Source organism: Sarcophilus harrisii, chromosome 1 (genome assembly GCF_902635505.1).
Source record: "Sarcophilus harrisii chromosome 1, mSarHar1.11, whole genome shotgun sequence".
Taxonomy (NCBI): Eukaryota; Metazoa; Chordata; class Mammalia; order Dasyuromorphia; family Dasyuridae; genus Sarcophilus; species Sarcophilus harrisii.
Genome location: NC_045426.1, coordinates 380,122,725 through 380,141,588, shown reverse-complemented (window position 1 = coordinate 380,141,588; position 18,864 = coordinate 380,122,725). Strand labels below are relative to the sequence as shown.

General features: G+C 36.0%; 1 protein-coding gene across 8 annotated transcripts in view; it reads left to right on the top strand.

The window, feature by feature from the left end:
• Positions 1 to 18,864, top strand: part of FHOD3 (formin homology 2 domain containing 3) — a 638,119-nt gene that overhangs the window by 503,104 nt on the left and 116,151 nt on the right. For all 8 annotated transcript variants that reach the window (XM_031946054.1, XM_031946051.1, XM_031946049.1 and 5 more), the window contains one exon: positions 4,044 to 4,157. In XM_031946054.1, the coding sequence (XP_031801914.1) occupies positions 4,044 to 4,157 (114 nt within the window). The remainder of the gene's footprint in view (positions 1 to 4,043; positions 4,158 to 18,864) is intronic.

The window sequence follows — 18,864 nt, the reverse complement described above, 5'->3', positions numbered from 1 at the left end:
AATACTGCTCATACTTACTGAATTTTCTAATATTCAACAAGTATAGTTTTAGTAATAGCTAATCTTTTAGTGTTTGATCCTTACATCATGCAAGTCTGGTTTGACCATTTGTTAAATTGACTGCAATTGATTAGATGGCCACAATACTGGTTCTTTTTACTCACTAAGAAAATGAAAATCACTAGACCATGTACTCAGCTTTAAAGTGGAACAGGTGCACAATCTCCCATGAGCCATGGGCAGACATAAATAATGGCATTAATAAAACCTGAAGCTTCTAAACTTGAAAATCTCAGCTCCCAGTGCAGGCTTATTACGCTTCAGCCCTGCTCTGTCTTAGCTTTTCTGTGTAGCAGATTGGATCATTTGTTTACCCAGACTGAGAGCTCTCCTTTAGCATTTCCTTTCTATCGAAGATGACTTCAGAATTTCCCCTGGCTTTTGTCTGCAGCTTTCTCCTTTCAGTGGTTATGCTTTTCCTTATCTCTCTGACCTTTTTTCTGAACACTTTTTTGGGAATGACATCAGCTTTTTTGACAAAAATCCCGGATTCTCCTTTGTAGAAATTGAAATTAAACTTTAAAGTCTACCCATGCTCCAGTGACTTTAGCTGATTTAGCAACCAAACTGATTGATCAAGAGATGATCAAATAAATTGCTTTGCAATTGGTTCTCTTGATAGGCCTCCCCCCAAAATAAATCCACTATGTTTAATTTCAGTCTCTGAGGGACATTCAATTTTGATGTATTTTGTTAGAAATCACTTGCATAGTATATGAACCAGAGATGAAGTCCAGCATAACATGAATAATATGTAAATGAATGTAAAAGGGGGGTTCAACCTAGAGTATGGATGGGGACATCTTTGATGAACGAAGGATGAACAACAACAACCACTTCTCATCCATACATCTACTTAAACCCACCACTGTGTTCCTAAATTCAGGAATTATTAGAATAAAAAGGGAAAACCAAGAAGTCCTTTCTGGGATATTTTTCTCTTTCTCTTGCTTTTGAGGTTAGCCACCTGGGATTAAATAATGTAAATATAATTAGTTAATTAACATTCACTTATTAACTGTTTACTATGCCAGGTTAAGAAATAAGCCTGTGAATACCAACAAAGGCAAAAGAAAAGTCTTATTCTCTGAGACCTTCTAATGAGAGAGACAACATATAAATAGCTAGATACATAATACATATAATCAGATATTCAGTGAGCTGGTCCCAGACTTGGGTGAATAGATCAATCTGGATCTCATTATTAGTATATTTGACTTTTAAAATCCCATATTGCTCACTGCCACAAAAACTCTTCTCTTAAATATCAACATTCTCCTGGTGTTGCTGTTTAGTATTATCACTTCAGGAAAAAAAAAATTAAATAACTCAGAGGTTCTGAAAAGATACATGGTAGGCAGACTGAAGTGTGTTATCCCTAGTGATGGGGACCTTGCTGTCTGGAAAGCTATCAGAAAAATATTTTAGGGAACAGGATCATTTGTTATAACAAGAGAAGGAAAGGACCATGTATGGACTTTGGAAGAAAAAGGAATGAACACATTTGGCTTATAGTTTATAGAATTCTGCACAGAGGACAAGAAGCAAACATGATTCAGTGGAGGTATGTGAACAGATGGGAAGAGAATAAAAAGAATAGAATTTGTAGGGTCTGTGTTGTGTTTCTGCCTGTGGAGAAGGGAAAAGGAAGCTCCCAGCAAGCTGAGGCTATCAATCCAAGGGAATATACAAGACTGTCTAAGATAAAGGAATTGGGGAGACAAGGGCATGGGATGTACGTTGGACAGTTGAAGACATCTGTTCTCTATATAAAGGTTTTCTTTCTTCATGTTAACTTTAATAGACATGGAAACTCAGGGTTAAAATCCTGCCCTCTCCTCATAAAGGTGACTTTTGGCTTATTTTTACAGCAGTGCAGCAGAGTAGAAAGAGTGCTGAATTTGGTGGTGGTTGTTCATGCTTCATTCTTGAAGAGAACCAACAATAGACATCATGAGGGTGATGCTGAATTTGATACTAGGAAGACATAGATTCAAATCCTACCTCAGATTCTTACTAGCTATAGTAAGACGTCACATAATCTTTCCCATCCTTAGTTTTCCCCACCTATAAAATGGTAAATATTTATAGTACCTACCTCACAGAACTGTCCTGAGGATTCAGCTTTATTTTATATATGTATATTATGTAAATAATATATGTATAATATTATTTAATTCATATATTTGTATTCACATTATATTAAGTACTTTATGAACCCTAATGTACTACATAAGCATTAGATTTTATTATTATTACTTGCTTTCTGAAATATGTATGAAAAAATCACTCTTCTGGATAGCAAGATATGTGAGTAGGGTATGTTTTTAATGATTATCACATATCCAGACAGTTGTTCATAAGTCAAATCAGACTCTAGAGGTGAGAATTATTCTGTAGGGGAAATAGTCAATATAGGCTTTATGAGTGGGCGAGAGGATAAAGTAAATTTAATATGTTTAGCCAGTAACTCATGATGATCTGTGTTTACTTCATAGAAATTTTTCATGCTGTGATTAATGGCGAGTGAATAGAAGCAGTTGATAAAGGACATCTGTTTCTGAAGAACAAAAGGAAGCTTCAGGATATGTACATGTCCTATAACTGTCACGTCAGTTAAATATGATTGTAGGGTGATAAAAATGGGAGACAACTAAGCAGTTGTCCTTTTGGTTTTGTACACAGTCTTGGATGAAACACTGATACAATAGCCTCTAGCAGGATAAATGGTTATTCCAGAAGTCGCGGAAACAATTTCTCTTTGATCAACAAACATATATTGAAGTTGGTATTTTGGGTCTATGTGTGTTTTGTTTTTAATGAATGAAAGGCATATTGAACTTCCTAAAGCTCTGTTTTTTGTGGATTCTTTTTCTCTCCAGAGGGATGTGTTTAACCATGAGTAAAAAAAAAAAAATTTAGAGACTTCTTAGAGAGTAATACCTACATGCATTTATGAAAGGGAGGAAATGCTTCATGTTATAACTGGAAAGAATTAGACTTCTTTTCACTTGTAAATATGTGTTACCCAATCATTTGCATGTTTATTTGTAATGAAGCCTGGGTAATAATACATTGGTTTTCTTTAATTTGTTCAGAATGAACCCTGCTGGCTCATGTTTTTTGGCCTTTCAGCTCCTTTCCTAATGATCAATTATCAAGTCTCAAACCAGTTAATAAATCACTCTCAAGGTTTTTCAAGTAGTATTTTCAGTTATGTGGTTTCCTTTGCTTCTCATTTAATTTCATTTTCCAGTTGTTATTTCATTTTATTTTATAAAGCAGGGCTTTTCAGGGAGTGCCAAGTAATATTTTGGATTGTGGGGTTCACACTAAACATTAGACAACTGGGTTTCTGAGAAAAGCAAAGGTAAAAGAATAAGTATTTATATATAGTGCCTACTGTGTGCTGGGAGTTGTGCTAGCACTTCTAAAATATTATCTCATTTAATCCTCAAAACAACTCTAGGAGGTAGCTGCTCTTTTTAATCTTCAATTTAAAGTTGAGAAAACTGTGTCCAGGATCACACAGCTAGTATCTGAAGTCCCATTTGAACTTATCTTCCTGACTCCAGACCCAATGCTCTATCCACTGCCACCTGGATTAGATATTCTTTCTATTCTAGATTAAGGAAAATGTTCCCTAATTGCAGAAGCACTGAACTCATCTGGAGTAAGCCATTGGGCCCATTTTTTTCAGCCTTGCCTGGTTTCCCCCTGATAAGTATTTACGGATGAAATTCTAGATGGTGCAGCTTTTTCCCTCCTACAGGAATCCTTCCCTCCACCAATTGCTCTATAACTACCTTCCCCAGTGAAAATGCAAGTTCAGTAAATGTCTAGACCTACTTGAACTGGCCTGTAAGGAAGCATTCTTTTGTTTCTGTGTAGGAACCAAGTGATTTTACTATATATTGTTCCTTTGCTGATTGATGTTCTTTCTCTCTCTCTTATCATTCTGCTTGGACTCCTGGACTCATCAGATATAGCAACTATGGCAACAGCTCTTATCTCTCTACAAGAGGCTATTCAGGATCAAGTGCACCTACAACACCTACTTCATCCCTCTCACCATACCAGGAGGCCAAATCAGAACGGTTGGTAAATGATAAATATATCAGTGCTATAATTAACCTGTCATCCAGGGCAAGAAAAAAATGAAAGTCTTAAGAATGGAATATTGCTAATAAAATTATTGGAGAGAATTGAGGAAATTAGAAGATAAAGTAACAGAATTTTAAATGTTTTTCTTTAGAGAAAACCATTCAAAAGGGAAAAAAAATTTCCTTCAATCTTATCCCTTCCCTCTCATTTGATTCGCTATGGATTATTTCATTGAATGTTAGATGTTACTTGCATTCCTATTTTTATTTATTTTCCATGAAAGTAAGTATTAAAAATTAAATCTGGCTAATTTAACTTGCTCCTTTAAAAAGGTAATTTTATCATATATGCCCACTTTTATTTCCCTACTGGGAAGACGTCTTAGAAAAAATAAAGAAATCAGGCATCCATTAATTGCTTTTAGTAATTAATGCAGGCTTGACCAGAATATATCACTGAGCAATGATCTGAAAGTTCTTGTATTTCATCCTAAAAGAGCAAAAGAATTTTATGGCAACATGGAAGGAATTCCACTTGGCAGGAAACTCTTTGCTAAAAATGATCCAGTTTTACATTGGTGTGTGTACAGTTGCAGTGGCCAAAAGATTCATCACCAAATGTCCACCCTTTTCATGTTGAATAGCCTCTCTGAATTTGTATAGGCTGGTACTTGGATAAGAAGACATTTGTGGGCCTCTACGCGGAGTCACTTCCAGCTTGATAGGATCTCTCAGAGATAGATGATAATTTAAGGGCACAGCAGATATAGCGGTCAGTCTGGAGTTAGGAATGACTGAGTTCAAATCAGCTTTAGACACTCACTAACTGTGTGACTCTAGGAAAGTTGCTTAAAAACAGCCTCCCCAAAACCCCAAATCCCTCCATTTGCCTCAGTTTCCCAATCTGTAAAATGCGAATAATAGTAATTGTGAGGGTCAAATGATATATTTGCAAAACTCTTAGTATAGTGCCTGACACATAATAAGTGCTATTTAAATGTCAGCTCTCATGGCTTTGTCTTCACAAACTCAGCCTCACTTATATACCATAGTATGACATTGAGCAGCCCTTTAATCAAGTGAGAAAGAATTGAGGGTGCTAGAAATGAATATTTACTATTTGGAAAAAATTAATAACTCAAAAGAATAAATTTTTGAAAGAATGGTAACAGATTTTTTATTATATTACATTAAAATCAATTAAATTTAAATATTTAAGTTCATTACAGGACTGAAAGTTTCAGGTTTTATGTTATCAAATGAGCCTGTAAATTAGGAAATTATCTATTTCAACCTTCTCATTCTATTGAAACTCACAGAAGAGACATGACTTGGATCTTATAGGATTGTGAGGAGCAATTAAATATACCTGCATTTGAATACTATCTCAGATATTTATTTGGTTGTAGAATCACAAGCAAATAATTTAAGCTTTAAGAGACTCAGTGTTCTCCTATAAGAAATGGGAATAATAAGACTTGTAATTCCTGTCTCAAAAGATCATTGTAGAAAAAAGCATGTTGCAAATGAAAAATACTTTCTAATGAAGATTTTATTCTCATCATAGGAATTTCGAGATAGAAAGTATTTAGGGATTAGCTAATCTTAATACCTTTCCTCATTTTACAAATAAGTAAACTGAGAGCCAGAGAATTTAAGTGATTTGTTCAAATCACGACAGAGTCAGTATTAAAATCCAAGCTGGAATTCTCTATTCAAAGAAATCATCAGGATCAGTCATAGTGGATAGAGCACTGGCCCTGAAGTCAGGAGGGCTCAGACACTTAATACTTCCTAGCAAGTAAGACCCTGAGAAAATCACTTAATCTCAATTGTCTCAAAAAAAATAATAATATAAGAAGAAGAAATCACCTTAGAGTAGGTTTTTTTTAACCTTGGATTTCAGAGAATTTATGAATTTGAATGGGAGAAAGGAGAATTACTTATTTTCACTAACTTCCAGCTGAAATTTAATATTTCCATACTTTTTAAATGATTTAAATTTTTAAATGATTTAAAAAATCATTTAAAAAAAAGGTACATAGATTTCACTAGATGGTCAAAGGAGACCAGGACTAGATAGATAGATAGATAGATAGATGTGTGTATATGTGGGGGGGGGGGAGCTGTGGGTGTGTGTATGTATGTATAATTAGAATTCCTGGCAAAACATAGCAAATTATAGAGCTTAATTTTTCTTCTATAACAAGTGAAAAATTGTTTATTAACCCTCATGTTTCATATTTTTAACTTTTCCTTCTTTACAATGAATATGATTTTTGTTGTCCTTTTTGAGGGTTATTCCTAGCAAGGAGCCAGGACAGTTGAGCTGGGGGGATGTAAGGGCAGCAGCTCCTGCCAAACTCCAAAGAGGGCACAAGCCTTCTTCCTGTTATAAGACTGTCAGTAGGTAAAACCCAGAAGAGCAAAATCTTTGGGCTCCTCTTCACTACAGCGTGGCCCAACATACCTCGCCTCAGAGTTTATTATCTTGAAAGGAGGATAATATAAGACAAAAAGAAGCTCTTCTTTGCCATAGGCATATGGGACTTGTTATGTCCTTTAAGATAGCACATATTGAAATACAACCTAGTCTGGAAGAGCTCAGATACATTCACAATAAGTTGTTAAGGGAAAAGAGAATTGTGAACATATGTCATTAGCCTTTCCTTCTTCAGCCATGAATTTCCCATTGCTGGATGTCTTTAAGAGGAGACTAAAAGGTAATTTGGGTAATTTGTGGGGGGGTTCTTATGCGTATAGATTGGATCAGATCTGTGAGGTCCCTCCTTATACCCTGAAAGTCTCTCATTCTCTGAAAGAGATCAAGAGAGCTAAAGCCTCCACCTGAAATTCTCATATGGCTCTGGGACTTTTGGGGTCCCAAATGGTTTTTTATCTGGGCTGGTGGTCTCTCCTGCCTGGATAGCTCTTGAGTGCTGGGATGAGTTACAGGCTGCTCAGAGTGTGACTTTTTATCTGTAAAATGAAAGGGTTTAGATTAGATCATCTCTACAGTCTTGGGCTCAGCCCTGCCTACTATGTCACAAGATCAGTGACAGCTGCATCCTTGACAAGGTCTTCTTAGATCTTTATTTTGGGAGAGGGCATGTGTCTTCATCCAGAGGTTACAGATCCTCACCCCAAAGGCTCGGCGTAATGGAGCATGTGGTTTATGCTTTGTGTGGCTCCCATTTGCTCCTGCCCTATCAGTTATCACCCTGATAACAGACATCTGTGTCACCTACAATTCAGCTCAGAATGGGCTTAGTACTCGAGGGGGATCAGTAAAGATCTGGTGAGTCATTTTTTTCCACCTCTTCCTTAACCTCTCTCTCCAACTATATTGTAAGTAGTCAAGGTCCATGGTAAAGGAGAGGGCTACCAAAGTTCGTGATTTTAAGTCAAGTCTTTAGGGCCAAAGAAGAGAAGAAAAGAACAAGAGAATGGAAAAAATGGGAATCTAAAGAGAGTATCATCTAGAGCAGTTCTCAAAGTATGGTCTAGAGAATGGGGATCTCTGAAACCCTTTTAGAGGGTCTACAAATTCAAAAATAGTTTTTATTTCCAATATGGTAAATGTCTATAAATATAATTCAGATAAACAAAAACTCTTTGGAGAGATCCTCAATAATTTTTAATAGGATAAAGATACTGAAAACAAAAGTTTGAGAACCACTGAAGTATTGTGGTGAACCTGAAGTCAGGAAGGCTCCTCTTCCTGTGTTCAAATTTGACCTAGTTGACTGGGTAACACAGGGTAAGAACTTCAATTTTGCCTTAGTTTCCTGATCTGTAAAATGAGTTGGAGAAGGAAATAGCAACCACTCCAGTGTCTTTGCCAATAATACCATAAAATGGGGTCACAAAGAGACAGACATGATTGAAATGACTGAACAACAACAAAATTGAAAGGAAAGGACAGAGTGACTCCAGTTGGGCCTATTTTCCCCAGACTACAAAGTGGAAATCTGGTCTGTCTTGCACCCACCTTCCCACCTATATGCTACAGGAGTTTGGAAGACAAAGCTGACTAATTCAGAATTTAAATGTGTATTGAAACAAGAGGATTCTCCTTCGCTATAATCCCAGTAATCCCTTTACTCTCTCCTGTAGAAGGGTGGAAAGATATCCTTTCTACTCAAATGCCAGCACTCAAATAAACTTGCCCATTATTTCTACTTCTAGAGCTCTCACCCTCATCATTACTACATTACCTATTGAAAGATATTTCAGTTGAGGTTATTTATGTTACTCCTGGGACAATAACAAAAAAATTACCTGAGTTTAAATCTACTAAATATCAGTGCCCACATGGATTGTCTTCCAGATGGTTCTCATAAAGAACAAGCTTTAATAATGATACATTAGTAATTATTATAGAAACCGTGGTCAGATAAGTAAATTTGTGCCATGTGATTAGGAAGAATACAACCTTGGCAAAGCTCTAGAACATTTATTGTTTTTTTTTAGTTAAAAATGGTTTAAATATCAATGACTATAGAGAATGACCATATGACAGTAAACTGAAAGCAAGTACTAGATAGCTCTTGTGAATTTTAATTGTGATTTATTCTTTCCTTGTGTGATTTCCTTGTTTTGACTTTTTATCCATCAATTCGGTTTTATAATTTCAAAAAGCTTTTGTATTTGGTATTTTTGTGTGTTATGTACAGACTTGGGATTTCAATTTTCCTCATGAGGAAATCTTCCTTCTTTTATCAAGGCAAATTGGCAACTGTTCTGCAACTGATAGTCTTAAAGAAATGCTCAAGATACTGAGAGGTTGAGTGAGCTGATCTGGGTCACAGTCTATATGTGTCAAAGGAGTTTCTTGAACCTAGTCATTGTAACTTTAAGCATTGCCCTCTATAGATCTACTTTCTCTACTCCCATTGCTTCTCTTAGTCATTATTTTAACAAATTCTTTCAAAATTGCCTACTTTTTCATAAGGTCTCAAAATAAAAATAATCTTATAATAATTCCCAGGTCACTTTCAGATATTTGCTAGCAAGAAAGATGACAAAGTAAACCTATAATCACATAATTGCCACCCCTGAACAGTGACAGCATTAGGGAAGCAAGTGATATTTTGGTCATAGTATTCAAAGCAGTTTCCTTATCAACAAAAATCCTGTAGATTAGAAATATCACACGTGAGAGCAATAATTGAAACAAACACAAAATTTCCTATAGCTAAATATTAGGGATTGAGGTAATATGTGTATGATAGCCCACAATGGTAGGTCAGCCCTATTCATATTAATAAATATTTTCTTTTATTTCTGAGATTTTATCTTTTTTGAACTTTTCATTGACTTACCTATTAAGGATGTTGTATCTTAGCATTTTGGGTTCTTATCCAGTCTTATTTCAAGCCAAATTATATTAACAAACAAATGTTTATTGAATTCCAGCTGTGTTCAAGGCACTACATTAGGTGAAATAATTTGCCCCAGATGGTCACATCACTGAGAATCCATTTCCTACCCACCAGAGGCCTAGCATTCTGGCAGTCTCCCCCCGGGATTCCATGGCTATCATATTCCTCTTCCAGGTCCCCTAAGATGTCCAGAATTTTACTAAGATCAACTGAATGGATCAGTGGAGAAAGTACTATCTATAGCTCCCACATTAAACTCATTGCTCACACTTCCTAGTCCCTCACTTCCTTCTCCAACTATATTACATATTATATATGCATATATAATTGTATACATATATACAAATATATATTATATATGTAATAATAATAATACAATATTATATGTATAATATATGTTATATATAATAATAGTATTATCCCCTCTAAAAGGAGATAAGAGATGAGAAGACATCAATAACTTCAGGCCTGTGCAGCAACTTTCTAATTTTTCTAAAATTACTATGAAAATAATTAATGCATGGAGAGTACCCTTGTTGAAAAATATCATGAGGGATCAGATAGACTTTTCCAGATGAGTCTCAATAGCAAAATGCATTTTTACAATCATACAGTTTACTGTGATATAAAGAAAACAAGTTCCTACCAGATCTATCATATTCTAATCACAAAAAAAGTTTTTGACTTGCAAAAGAAATATAAAGGCTTAAAAGCTTTCTACTTCAAAATTACTAATATGGAAATATGCATGATTACATATGCATAACTTGCATCAGATGCTTATCATCTCAGGGAGAAGGGGAGAAAGGAAAGAAAGATCAGAAGTTGGAACTCAACACATTGTCCATCCTGAATATATTAAGATCCTACAAGAATCCTTGACAGATAAAAACCAGAGGGATATTTTCTATTTTTTGATTATCAAAATGAAGCAACACATACAACAGAGAAGATCTAGTCAATAAAAGTGTTGACCCCAATCCCAGAGAAAATTCCTATACACAATTCAAATGGAAAAGAAATTTCATATGGTTAGATTCTTCAAACGTATCTGTTTGTGAATGATGTTGGTACACATCCAGTCCAAAGAATATTATTCTAAAATGAGTTTCACAATCAACAGAAACCAGACTTAGAATCCATACTGAAAAACCTAAGTGGATAAAAAATGTATAATTGTCCTCATTATGACATTAATGTTGGATGAATTCAATGAGGTAATTCATTAATCAATACGTATATTATGGATAGATAATTAGGAAGAAGAGAACAGGTAAGAATTTATTTGGATAATTGCATTTCTGTTGTAAATAGAGATCACAAGATACTAACTGCTATAAAAGCACATATTTTGATGTAACCATTCTCCTTAGCAATGCTACATATCTGTAAAACATGGACCATTAAAGTCTCTGAAGAATAAAAATTCAGAGGACTGGAAAAAGTATAATATTTAGTATCAAACAATCTAGATTTCCAGTCTTAGTTCTCTCTGGGCAAGACATTTACTTCTATCCACCTCAGTTTCCTCATGTAAAAAACAAGACTGTTTAAGTGATCTCTGAAGTCTTTTACAGATCTAAATCCTCTAATCCTATGCTAGTAAACCAAAAACAAAATGAAAAGCTATTTCATTACATAGACTGCAGCATATTTCCAAGGGTGGTTTATATGCAAGAAATTACATAAACAGTATGATTGGGGACATATCAGAACAATACTTAAACTACCAGTTTCTCATTCTCATTTCTTTTTGTGTGTGTGAAGCAACTGGGGTTAAGTTGGATTTGAACTCAGGTCCTCCTGAGTCTAGGACTGATGCTCTATCTACTACACCATCTAGCCACCTTTTCTCATTCTCATTTCACTTACCCTTCCTGAACCTCAGGTTCCTCTTTTGAGAAGTGAGGGATTGAACTAGATGGACTACTATGTAACTTTTAATTCTGAATCTTCCATCTGTGGAGCTACTGTCCCTGATGGTGATGATGTACTGGTATCTACAAAATGCCAAAAAAACCAAGAGGAAGGTCTCCAATAGATTGAGTAAATTTTCTAGAGAGGATTTATCAAAAGAAATGATTAAGAATCAGATGCATAACTTAGAGTCTTCCCCAGCAAAAGAAGTACCTACAACAATGAGAACGCTGAAGTATAGGCTGAGTACAAAAATTATATGCAGAAATTGTGTTGGAGACTCAGTTGTTTTGGCTGCACATGAATGCATTTACTTGCTATTCCCCTAAATAAGAGAACCCAGTCAATATGAATAAGTAATTCAAGATGACAGCCTGAAAAGCTCACAACCTTAGAGTACATTCAGAGAAACATACTATTAAAAATGAGAGAGGTACAAACCATCTCTGTCCTGTTTAACTCTCTATGTAGATTATTATGATAAGTGTTGGAAAAATTACCAAACTGGGATGTATTCAGAGGAACATGACCAGGATAGTAAATGACTGGAGACTATCAATGCTAAGGATCAGTTGGAGGAGCAGGGGAGAATAAGAATGAAATCGTGTGGGCATCAGGGGAATGTGATGAAAGTGTTACAGTATTTTATGAATGTGGAAAAAAGAAGAACAAGCAGATTTTGATTTAATAGAAGGAAAAACTTACCAACAAAAAGTATCCTCAAAATGGTCTGGGCTGGTTTTGAAGTTAGAGCTTTCACCATGATTTGTGGGCTTTGAATAGAGGCTGAATGATCACATGTTGGGATATTGTGATAGGAATTCTTATTTATGTAATTCAGTGGATTAGATAACCTCTGGAATAATTTTTAGCCTTGAGTTTCTATATTTTGTGATGTATCTCATTTTTGTGGGTTTATTTTTTTATACTAAAAACTATGATTTCATTATTATGAAATTGCCAACAAGGATACTCCGTTTCACCAAAACGGCACCATTCTACAACCTACAATGTGTAGGACAACAATAATTTAAGTCACTTAGTCAGGGTCACATAACCAGCAGGTATCAAAGGAGAAATATGAATCTGGTTCCTTCTGCCAAGGCTGAACTCTATGTAATCCTATAATCAATTCACTTTAAAAATCAATGATGAAAATACATTATTGTTCCCTAGTGCAGTGCTGATTATTGTAGAAACTAAGTGTGAATAAATTTTTAAGCATTTATTAAGTGCTTGTTATTTGCAAAGCAATGTAGTAAGAACCAGCAACACAATGGAAAGAGGACATTCATATTCTAATAAGGTGGGGACTTTATAGGACACATCTACTACTCAGATGGAAAACCCCCATGGAATCCTTAAAGAAAAAGGTCTATTTGCTGCTTAATGTCATTTCCATTGATAAAACCATAGCCTATTATAGTATTGAACCACATGGCAATGCCGAGAACTTCGGTGGCAAGGAATGTGGATTCCACCAGCTCAGTAGCTGTGGCTGCTAGAAAAGCAAATATTACCTCACCTCCTGAGACATTTCCCAGTTCACCTCTCTGCAAAGGTTGCTCCCAAGACAATGGCTGCAGGGTGGCTGGAAGTAAGATTGTTGGAGGTGAGGGAGGTACCAAGAACCTGCTGTTCTTGGGTGTTTGGAGGCTTAAGGTTCTGGGCTGTTTCTACCTGGATCTGAGAGAAGGTGGAAGGTAAGGTGGTTTGCTATGTCCAACCCATCACATTTTGTCTCTTCCTCAGGGTACCTCAGTCCTTCAGCTAGTCTGGTTTGCCTCCTCCCTTAGCGACACTTGGTTGGAAGTTGGTATTGGTTGTGGTTGGATGTCAGGGGAAAGGGTTCTATGGAAGGGTGATAGCTATGGCGTCTAGCCTAAAAGCAAAGGAGGTGATGTTGGAAGTGCTGCTATTCCTGAAGCTCAGGGTCAGACTAGAAATAGAAATAGATGTCTATGCCTTTAAGGAGTTTATAATTTCATTTGAAATGTTAAAACACACATACATGGGAATAAAAAAGAAATCAGAGTATTTTATATACATATATATATTTTAATGGACTCAAGATGCAGAATGTGAAATATATTTTCAGACAAGTCCAATGCAGGAATTTATTTTGCTTGATTATGCATATTTCTTACTATGGTGTTGTGTATATGTGTTTTCATTTAGGGATATGAAAAGGTGGGAGAAAAAATAAATGCTTGTTAACTGGAAAAAATACAACTAGCTAAGCAGCTAGATAGTGCAGTGGAGGGAATGCTGAGGCTAAAACTAGCAAGACTCAGTTACCTGAAACCAGTTACCTGATTTCAAATCTGATCTCAGACATTTAGTAGCTGTGTGATCCTAGGCAAGTCACTTAATCTTCTATATATGTAAAATATGCTGAAGAAGAAAATGGCAAACCAGTCACTCCATTATCTTTGTCAAATAGAATCACAAAGAGTGGGCCATGACTGAAAAACAGCTGGATAATAAATAAGTGAAACAAAGTTAGTTACCAGAGTCCTAAAAAGGGAAAAGTCAATATGAACTAAAGTTATCCAAGAAAATTCTATGAAGAAGTTGAGAATGGCTAACTCATAAGAGTTGAGTGGGTAAAGAGGAGTTAAAGATTGTTCCAGCTAGGACAGCAGTGTGACAGCCAAAGACATGCAAGCATTGATGAACCTTTGAGGCTTTGGGGACAATATTGGGAAACTGACTCAACTAGTAAAAAAGATTCCTTTTGGGATGAGTTTAAAAGGGTAGGGTCAGATTATAAAGGGTTTCATTGACAGCTTTTTTAAAATTGAAGAATAAAAGTCAGTTTCACATCCTTTATTGACTTCAAGTGATTTGTTTTAAGATTGAATATTGAACCTAAGTTATACCAATGTCAAGTCTTCAAATGTTTGACATGGGACAAGCTGAAAAGTAGAAACATCAGGAGCCAAGCAGTTTAATTAAAACAGACTTTATGTCTTGTGATCATTTGGTAGTTCTTGGCTAACTGATAGGCCTTTTTCTTTCTTTCTTTTTTTTTATTATAGCTTTTTATTTACAACTTATATGCATGGGTAATTTTACAGCATTGACAATTGCCAAACCTTTTGTTCCAATTTTTCCTCTTCTTCCCCCACCCCCTCTCCCAGATGGCAGGTTGACCAATACATGTTAAATATGTTAAAGTATAAATTAAATACAATATATGTACACATCTCCAAACAGTTATTTTGCTGTAGACAAAGAATTGGACTTTGAAATAGTGTACTATTAGTGATAGGCCTTTTTCTACATTGTTTTCAAATGCCTGGGTAGTGTAGTACAAAGAATACTGGGTTTGAGGTCAGGAAGACTCTGAGTTTAAATTTCTCCTCAGATACTTGCTACCTTGTGATCCTGGACAAATTGTTTAATTTCTTCTTTTTTTGCCACAGTGTCCTCATCTCTAAAATGGGCATAATTACAGTACCTACCTCCCAGTGTTGTTGTGAAGACCAAATGAAATCTAAATTTATTTTATTTTATTTATTTAATAAAAAACCCCAGTTACATTCAGAACCAAAAATTTTTTTTACATTCGTTTTAAAATTTTTTGAGTTCTAGGTTCTCTCCCTTATTCTCACCCACAATTAAGAAACCACATGCAAAGTTATGCAAAACATTTCCATAAAAGTCAAGTTGTGAAAGAAAACAAAGAATGAGATCATAATTGTAAAGCACTTGGTCCAGTGCCTTGCTCACAATAAATGCTATATAACTGTTAGCTATTATTATTTATCATGATTATTGTTTGTTTCTCTATTTACTTGTTTCTAGAGTAGGTCTCCCAACCTCCCTCAAGCTAGAAGGGCCACTCAAAACCTTATCCCAATGCTATTCATCATAGAAGTTTGATTTGCTGTTTGATATGCTATTTATGACTCCTTGCCAGCCCTGTGGTCCCTTATTCTCAGGGGGTTGTGGATGGGGAGGGCAAAGGGGAGCACCAGATGGGTGCCAGATTTATTGCAGAGACTTGTTCAGCTTAGCACCTGCAGCTCAGAACTCTTGCATTCAAATAATTCCCCTGGCTCAGACTCTCCAGTAGCAGGACCTATCTTCAAGAGGCCTTTTAAAAAAGTTAATCTGAAAATCAATATCTGATTTTCCTACTTTCTATACTGATTTATATGAAGACATCCTACAGTTTAACGTTTAGTCTTTGCAGCTTGTTTTATCAACACAGGATTGGCCCAGCAAAGGAAAAAAAAAAAAAACTACAAATGACAGAACCAGTTGGTGAAACTGTGAAGAACAATGGATATTGGCCGGGTCAGCCTCCTTTGTGGTGTCTTTTTAGCCTGAGCCGATTGTTTTGCTCTGATTGAGCCAAGGAGCATTCTAAATTACTTAAGGTCTATTGTGACTAGTTGTCTGTGATGATACTTCCAGAAGATCACTTTTCCACTAAAGAAAGAGAGAATTTTAAGAAAAATGGAACAATCACTGCTTCTGTTATATAATGGAAAACTCGGATTTGTTATTTCCAGATCTAAGGGAATGTCTTTCAGCATAGAGAAGATTCTTTTCACTTTTCCTAGAGCCTAAAACTTTCTTTCTGTCCAGATTTTCATTAAGGAGACAGTGCTAAGTACCTGTCAGAAAAGAAAATGCAGATCCTTTTTTAGTCTGGAAAAATTGAGGTTAGCACAAAGAAAACTTGCCGAGTTAGAGCTTTTATAGTTTTCCTAATCCTGAAGGAGACAGCACAGAGCTATGGAATGATACTGGAGCAGCAGGCAGGAGATGTAGGGTCCTGTCCCAGCCCTAACACTAACTCACTAACTTCTTAAGTGCATTGGGATAAGTCACTGAATCTCTCACATCAGTTTCTTCATGTGTAAAATGTGGTATTTGAACTCAATGATTGCTATGGTCCGGCTTTAAAAATATTTTTGTCTATAAAAAATGCAGCCAATATTTTTGTTTCCTTATTATGGAGGAAAGAAAGGAGGGGGTAGGAAAGAAAAAGGAAGGAAGAAAGAGAAAAAAGAAAGAAAGAAGGAAGGAAGGAAGAAAGGAAAGAAGGAAGGAAGGAAGGAAGGAAGGAAGGAAGGAAGGAAGGAAGGAAGGAAGGAAGGAAGGAAGGGACATAGGAAGGAAAGAAAATAGGAAGGAAGAAGGTAGAAGGGAAGGAAGGAAGGAAGGAAAGGAAAGGGCATAGGAAGGAAAAAAGAAAAAAGGAAGAAGGAAGGAAAGAAAGAAGGAAGAAAGAAACAAAAAAGAAAGAAGAAAGGAAGAAAATAAACATTTATTATACAATGAGTTGTGTGCCAGGTATTATGTTAACTACTTTACAAACATCATTTTCTTTGATCCTCCTAGTAAACTCTGGTGGTGCTGTTAATATTATCCTCATTTAACTTCTTTTCTTTTTCTTTCTTTCTTACTTTTTTTTTTTTGCAAAGTAATAGGAATTAGGTGACTTGCCCAGGATCACATAGCCAGTAAGTGTTAAATGTCAGAGGCTGGATTTGAACTCAGGTCCTTCTGACTCCAGGGCCAATGCTCTATCCACTGTGCAATCTAGCTTTCCCTTATTCCTTTTTACATTTGAAGAAACTGAGGCAGGCAGTGGTTCCCAGAGTCACACAGCTAGCAAGTGTTTGAGATGGATTTGCAGTTAGTCTTTTCTGAGAACCTGATGTCCAGTGCTCTGTTCTCTACACCATTTAGTTGCCTCTAGGGAAAATTAAGGCAGCAGTAAAGATGAATGGGGATGGAAGAGTATCAGGGAGAAAAAAGCAGAAGTCTTTCCTGAAAGCTGCATGGAAGAGTATCTAGAAATTGAGTGACTTTGCCCTTACTTGCCCCACTACCATAAGGGTCGGACCCAACATTGTGGATTTCCAATTCATACCCTCACTTGAGATTTGAGGAGAAAATCTTAAGACCAGAATTTTTTTTTTCAAACTTTAGGAAAAGTTGAAATTGTTTCACCCTTCTCTCACACTTTAGCCATGGACATATTTAATTTAAACCAAACTCTTATTCTCACCCCCACCTCCCAAAGCTTATTCATGATAAATAGTCCCTCATACTTGATCTTTGTCATCCTTAGCCTGTCTCCCCAGCTTATTTTGTTTCTTTTTTAAATAATATTATATTTTCCCCCAATTACATGTGAAAACAATTCTTAACATTCACTGTTTTATTTTTTTAAAGTTTTGAGTTCCAAATTCTTTCCCTCTCTTCTTCCTTTTCTCTCTTTGTCTCTTGACAAAAAAAAATGAAGAATACTTTCATACACATAGGAAATTTAATATTAAATGTACTGAGTATAACCAAAATTAAAATTAAAATAAAAAACATTTATTGTCTGTTATGTGTTCAGCCCTGAGGGAGACAGAGAAAAATACGATAACTTTTTTTTTTACTTCAAGCATCTTACAGGAAAGAAGAGAAGGTTAACTGCTATATGTAAATAGTACAAAACTAAATGCAATAAGTACATATAACAGAGATATAAGAAAATGACTGTGAATGTTAAAAGAGAGAGAAATCCATCTTGTGGGAGTGTGGAAATTGTAGAAACCTAAACTTTTGATCTGGAAATAGGAGGAATCCTCATTGGTTGGAAGGGAACTCATTGGTTACCTGATACAACTCACACTCAAAAATGTATCTCTACTATAACACACCAAACAAGTAGTCATCTAGTTGTTTTTGTAAAGTCCAAGGGAAGCGCCTGTTCTAAGGGAATGGACTTCCCTTTCTAATAGCTCTAATTATTAGGAATTTTCTCCTTATATAATACTTAAGCTTACCCCTTTGCAAGCTCCACCCTTATCTCTTATTTCTGGGTTCAAACAGATCAGCCTAATCCTTCTTCCCCTAAATCCTTCCCCCGAAATTAAACGGTGCACCTTCTTCTTCCCTCCCTGACTCCCTGGATACCAAGTAAATATCCTCATTCCTTTTCCAGTCTTCACATGGCATATGCTGGAGATCCTTCAGTGCTGATTGCACTGCTCTGGACACTCTCCACAGTGCCCTTCCAAAAACGTTGGTTGGTTGGTTGTTGCCCTTCATTCTCAAAAAGCACCAGCTATGTTAGAGTCGAGTTACAGTGTCTGAATACAGCTGATCAGACCAATATGGGCTCAGAATCTCTACCACAGGTCAGGCAAAAATAGTCTCTGTGAACCTTTGGGGGGAATTTTCTAAATTTGGGTCTCGCATTTCTTTTGAACTACTTCAGTTTTGCTTTGTTCATAGAGCGCAGCACCTTCTCCGATGAGGGCACACCATGCTGGGCAGTCCTGTACCAGTGTCTCCCATGTCGCACAATCAATTCCAAATATAGTCCTCCAGAACTAGCCTAACCTGACCAGAGCAAATTACAATAGGACTGTCGTCTCCTTTTG